This window comes from Medicago truncatula, chromosome 1 (genome assembly GCF_003473485.1).
Source record: "Medicago truncatula cultivar Jemalong A17 chromosome 1, MtrunA17r5.0-ANR, whole genome shotgun sequence".
Classification (NCBI taxonomy): Eukaryota; Viridiplantae; Streptophyta; class Magnoliopsida; order Fabales; family Fabaceae; genus Medicago; species Medicago truncatula.
In genome coordinates this window covers 15,466,644-15,472,694 of record NC_053042.1, presented here as the reverse complement: position 1 = coordinate 15,472,694, position 6,051 = coordinate 15,466,644, and the positions used below count along the sequence as shown (strand labels likewise).

At 33.8% G+C, this 6,051-nt stretch overlaps 1 protein-coding gene across 1 annotated transcript; it reads right to left on the bottom strand.

The window, feature by feature from the left end:
* Positions 1-250: 250 nt before the first annotated feature.
* LOC25482910 (pentatricopeptide repeat-containing protein At2g25580) lies at positions 251-5,640 on the bottom strand. The gene is given in 3 exon segments (XM_039834462.1): positions 251-779; positions 1,564-3,701; positions 5,371-5,640. Coding segments are annotated over 2 exon segments (2,142 nt in total). The 5' UTR covers positions 5,387-5,640; the 3' UTR covers positions 251-779; positions 1,564-1,575.
* Positions 5,641-6,051: the final 411 nt, after the last annotated feature.

Here is a 6,051-nt window from a genome sequence, read left to right as displayed (position 1 = left end):
AATATGAAAAATATCTTATAATATCTTGGTCTTATCTTAGTATCTTAGGTTATCTTTTGAGATTGGTTTATCAAGGATCTGAGATTCTGTTTTAGGACTCCTTTTCATATTGATAAATAAGTCAATATCTGTATTTTCTTTCTTGTCCATCCTCTAAACCTATGCCATCATTGTTCTGCTGATGTGTTCCCTGAACTATTATAATAATACCATTATCTCTATACTTACTTTCTTTTAGTACACAGTGCACAAATTCCATCCAGCTTCTCTGATAATTGCTGCTGCTGCTTGCTATTATAACTGGATATTTTTCCAACGGACTTTCTTACCAAAGCTACCGTCAACAGACTTGCAAGGAACTGATCTCCACATTCCTAAAATTTCACTTCTGTCCTAAAATTATAGGAACTGATCTCCACTGAGTCGGACATCTTAACATGGATCTGTCCTATTTCTGCTATCCCCAGTTGCCAAGTTTCACTTCTTCATAACTGCCTTTGTTTCGCAATTTTTGGCGAGATGCCACACCATCTTGCTTAAACTGCTCTTATTCGGTACTGTTTCTCCCTCTCCTCTCACCTGACACATACCTTTTGCAACCCATCCAGCAATCTAGTTGCCAATGCACTTAACCTTAAAACTATCTAAGGTACAGCCTAGCCTCACAGTTTCAGACAAATCAAACTAGTCCTACAGCTATCCTAGATTCAGCCTAGTCACATGGCAATGTCAAAGATAAGATATCAGAGTGGACCCAAAATTCTCAAGGATTCTTGGACCTGCAGCAGTTTGAAAAAGCAGCCTGACTGTACTGTGGTGTAAAATGTTAGTTTCCTAAAGGAGTATGTTTATAACAAGCTTAAAGCTTATTAAGATTTAGCTCGAGGAGGAGTGTTAGACGATATGAAAAATATATTATAATAGTTATCTATATTTATAGTATCTTATGTGCTATCTCTAAGGCCAGTTTATATATTAAGAGTTTCTAAGTTTATTATTTAGTGTTACGATTACTTTTCATAATTCTTAAAAAATTATAATATCTCCCCTCCAGCCACCCACCCACACACATGTGATTATAATTAGAAGTAGTATAATACTAGTATAAGATCTTGTATCTGAATCATTATAATATCAAACCATAATATAAGTCATTATTTTCTTTCTCTTCCCTCCTCCCTTATCATAAACTCTAACTTAACACATTCATTTCTATTATAATCCCAAATCATTGTAACCCATGAGAGAGAAAATCAAAATCCCATCACAACCAATCTTATAAAGCAACAACATAAAAGCTATATTAGCAGCATAAATTGGAGATTTAATTGTCATGCAAAGTTGCTTTGTTCCTAAAAGCATTTTACCTAAAGTAAAAAAACATATCTTATCTTTTGCATTAGCTTAAGAATTTAAACTAAATTCTACAATAAACTTAATAATTTTAATACACAGATTTCAAAACATATTTCATTTTTCTTCAAATATTATAGTCAAAGACAGTTATAGAAAATCAAGATAAGTTTAATCGGAATATATTTCACTATCAAAGGTGGACAGTACCTAGGTTAATGTTCACCAATAATCCCTGCAGGAGCATAGCCCATTTTTAAAATGATGGAACCTTTTAGCATCTCGGATGATGAATTCTCTTCCCACAAGATCAGAAATAATCTTCAATGCAGTATGACAATCACCACAAACACGGAGATTCTTAATTACTCTGATGGTACTACGAGCCGGACTGTTAAGGAGACCCTTAGCAATAGCAAGTCTCTCACTGTGGCCAAGGAGAGCATCTTCTTTATCTTCCTGGTCTACGTCATGTAAACAAAATCTTGTCTCTGCAATATAGCCAGCTTCTTTCATCTGCACCCTCAAACGTCTAAGCAAAGCATAGATCATGTTATTTTCTGGAAGTGAAGTATCTCCTGCTCGATATTCATGGATACGGTTCATATTTCCTACAGGATTATTGTCTGGTGGTTTGTTCTGCTTTTTGTTTTTTGTTATGTCTGAAGTTTCTATGAGTAAAAGACAAACTTTTGATTTCTCATTCAAACGAGATGGATCCAACTTCTCAACCAGTTCAGCACAACGATCCCCCAGCTCAGTGTTTCCATGAACTCTACAACTATTCATCAAAGTCTCCCATACCTCTACACTTGGTTCCATTGGCATCTTTTCAATGAACTCCAAGGCTTCATCAAGATTCCCAATACTACCAATCATGTCTACTACACTTACATAATGTGCCATAGTTGGTACAATCTCATAGTCCCTACTCATGGATTCAAAGTGCAGCATTCCCTCAACAATATCTCCCAACATACTACATGCACCAAAAACCCCAATAAACATTTGGCCATCAGGTTTTAGTCCTGACCTTTTAAATTGAGTAAATAAATCAATTGAATCTTCTGCAAACCCATTCTTAGCGAGCTGCTTTATCATAATATATATAGTAGTCAAATCGCGGTCAATCATGTTCTTGAATACGCTGACTGCATCATCTACAGAACCACATTGAAAATACATCTCCAATAATCCATTGCATGTGCTGACTTTAAGAGGTGACAAATGTTGTAAAACATATCTGTGTACAACTTTTGCCTCTTCAAGAGACTTGGTCTTCCCACATTGTTGCATTAATCACAAACAACGATCCAAATCTACAGGAATATGAAACTTTTCTAACACTTGCAAAACATCAATTGCTTCCTTCACTTCACCCTCCATGCAAGAACTATCAAGTTCCTCAATCAATTTGCGCTCAGTCATGTTCATGTTCCTGAACACGTTGACTGCATCATCTACAGAACCACATTGAAAATACATCTCTAATATTCTAATGCATGTGCGGACTGTGAGAGGTGACAAATGTTGTAAAACATATCTGTGTACAACTTTTGCCTCTTCAAGAAACTCAGCCTTTCCACACAGTTGCATTAATCGCAAACAAAGATACAAATCCACATAAGTATGAAGCTTTTCTAACTCTTGCAAAACAGCAATTGCTTTCTTCACTTCACCCTCCTTGCAAAATTCATCTAGATTCTTAAGTTTACCTGTATCTGAAGCAGAGTTTTGAGTATCTGAATTTCGAGCCTGCTGCCAACGACCACGGTTTTGAGTAAGGTTCTCATGATGTCCCTGATACTCTATAGGCGTAAGTAAACTATGTGAATTGGGATACTTCATCGTTTCTCCGGATTCTAGTCTCCAATTATGTCTCTCAAAAGAACCATAAGGATGCATCCCAAAGCCCCTTGAATTATCAACACCTACCCCAACTTTATGTTGCATTTTGAAGTTTCTTTGACCAAAGTCCTCATTGACACTTCCATTATGCTCTGCCAAATTATTTTGAACTACATTCTGGGTGATATTATTATTTACATGCCCTCCATGCGCAGTTTGACCAGATCCATAATAAATTCGCTCTGAACTAGCATGATTATTCGGAAAATATCCACTTGCATTTTGCTGATGAAACCTAGGACGATTTTGCTGGTAATCCGAAGAATCATTAGCTTGATAATCCCACCTTTCAGCAGCGGTGGAAATATCCCTTGATGTATTAGACCCTTTGATACAATTTGCAACATGGCGAGAACAACATCGATTGCACAGTCTCATTAGAGAATTAACAGTAACTAAGGAGGCTTTCTTAGAAGACATCATTAGAAACTTGGAATAATCTGAGAAAGGACAAATTGAAATAATAAATTCAGTGCATTTTCTCAACAAAAACAACAATTTTCAGCATAACTGAATGAACAAATAAAGGAATAGAGTCAACTAAAGCAGAAATCCCAATTTGCTAATCACATCATAGTAGTCAATCCCAAAATGCGGCCAACCCCAAAAGTGGGATGGCGGTATGACCGCTATTTGATCAAGATAAATTAAATATATATAAAACTCAAATATCATGAAACATAAACATTCATAAATCAAAACACCCAAATATCCATAAGCCTGAATCAAAACATCACATTCCCCAAATTTATGACTTTGTTCAAGTTCTAATTTCATGACATAACATAAATCAATAATATTATGGTACGGGTAGGGGTGTGCAAAGTTAAAAACCAAACCAAAACCAAAACCAAAATATTTGGTTTTGGTTTGGTTCCTGAAACCACTTCCCTAAAAACCGGTTTTTGAGTACAACCAGTTCGGATATGGTTCAGAACCGGTTTGACATAAAAACCAGTTTTTTTATTCAAAATCCAGTTTTAAACCAGTTTCCAAAAAAACAAGTTTTCCATTTTTTTTTTCAAATACTAAATTTCATTCGATAACATATATCTACTTCAAAAAGAATCAAACCGGTTTTAAAACTAGTTTTCCATAAGTTTTTCAAGTCACAACAAAATCAATCCAATCATTGTACACCAATAATAGTTACACCAATCATTGAACTTTTGTACTAAATTTCTTCCGGCAAGAGCTTGGTTACACCATGAAAGATATTTCAAGGCGTCTGATGTGACCACAATGGTGGCCCATGATACAAAAAATAAGTTAACATGAAGGCAGGGCATAACAATCAAAATTGATTACATGATAAACATATGTAAAAGATTCATCAACATAAACTCACCTAAACATTAATAATTTAACATCAGAAGTGGCCATCTTCAAATTAATTTAGCAACTCAACTTTATAGAGAAACCACAAAGCATCTGAAATGTTTAAATATATAAAATTGCAGAGTTGAAAACTTTAACTTCAAATAATCACATAAAAAACTAGAAGAATGAACGTTTGCTTTGTTGGAATTCTATAAATTTTGGATAAGCTTTAATACATTGTTAATCAAATTTGGTCTATACACTAGCCACGTCATATTGATTTTCATGAAATAGTGAGTGAAATGAACTAAGCTGCACAAATGCATCACTGAAGTAACAGTGGCTAATGTAACCAACCAATACCACTTCATGAATCACAAAATTTTTGCCCCAGCCTACTATCACTAAATCTATTCATTTGTAGATACACATGTTAATAGCAATACTATCCAACACATCTATAGATAAAGCTATGAACACTCCATGATGTTAAATTTGAACCGTTCAAGTTAAATATTTATCCATAGCTTAAAGGGTCGATTCTAATATCAACTTTATCCTGCTACATGAATCATGACGGCGGTAAAAGCAATATTCACCCACACAAAAAATAAAAAGAAACACAATATTGATTGATAATAAGAATTAGAAAACAACCCAGATGACAAAACATAAGCAAAATCAAATTTTGATTACAAAATTGAAAACAATGACCAAAAGGGTGATTTATACAATCTAATATGCTCATTTTAACCAAAGAATATATATTAGAAACAGAAAATCACAAACCTGCAAAGAGTTTCATTAATCTAGAAGAGAGAAATCGAGATAGAGTGTGTGCCTAGTGATAGAGAATTTGGGTTTAGTCACATTTGGAATTAGGGTTCGTGATTTGGGAATTGGAAGAGAGAAAGAAAATTGATGAGATGTTGTTAGGTTGTGAGAGTTTCAGGCGGCGGACGACGAACACAGGCTGCTTTTGCGGCAGCTGAGTTCAGTGATGTATTGGAACCAACTTGTTTCTTATACAAAAATGTTCTTTCTTTGTTTTGGTTTCAATTTTTTATTTGTTGGAAGTTGTTTTGGTTTCAATTAATGAATGAATATTTATTTCAATAAAATTAAAATTTTGGAAAATAAGTTTTTATTTTTCTAAAAAGAATATATTTTTTTAATTTCATAATAAAATAAGATATTCTGAAAAATAAAATAAAAATTTTAAAAAAATTTATAGTGACACACATACATGAAAGATAACATTTTAAAAAGAAACAATATTAAGTGATTTGGAGTTGTTTTCAACTAAGAATTTCTAAGAAATTTGACGGTTGAATAAGACTTAAGTGGACTAAGAACGAAGTACGAACTCAAATTTCAACGATCGAAATTTTTGTTATAAGTCAATAGACAAACAATCTCTTCACTAAAATTTAAGTTTCTGGTTCATTATAATGGAAGTTAATCTTAATA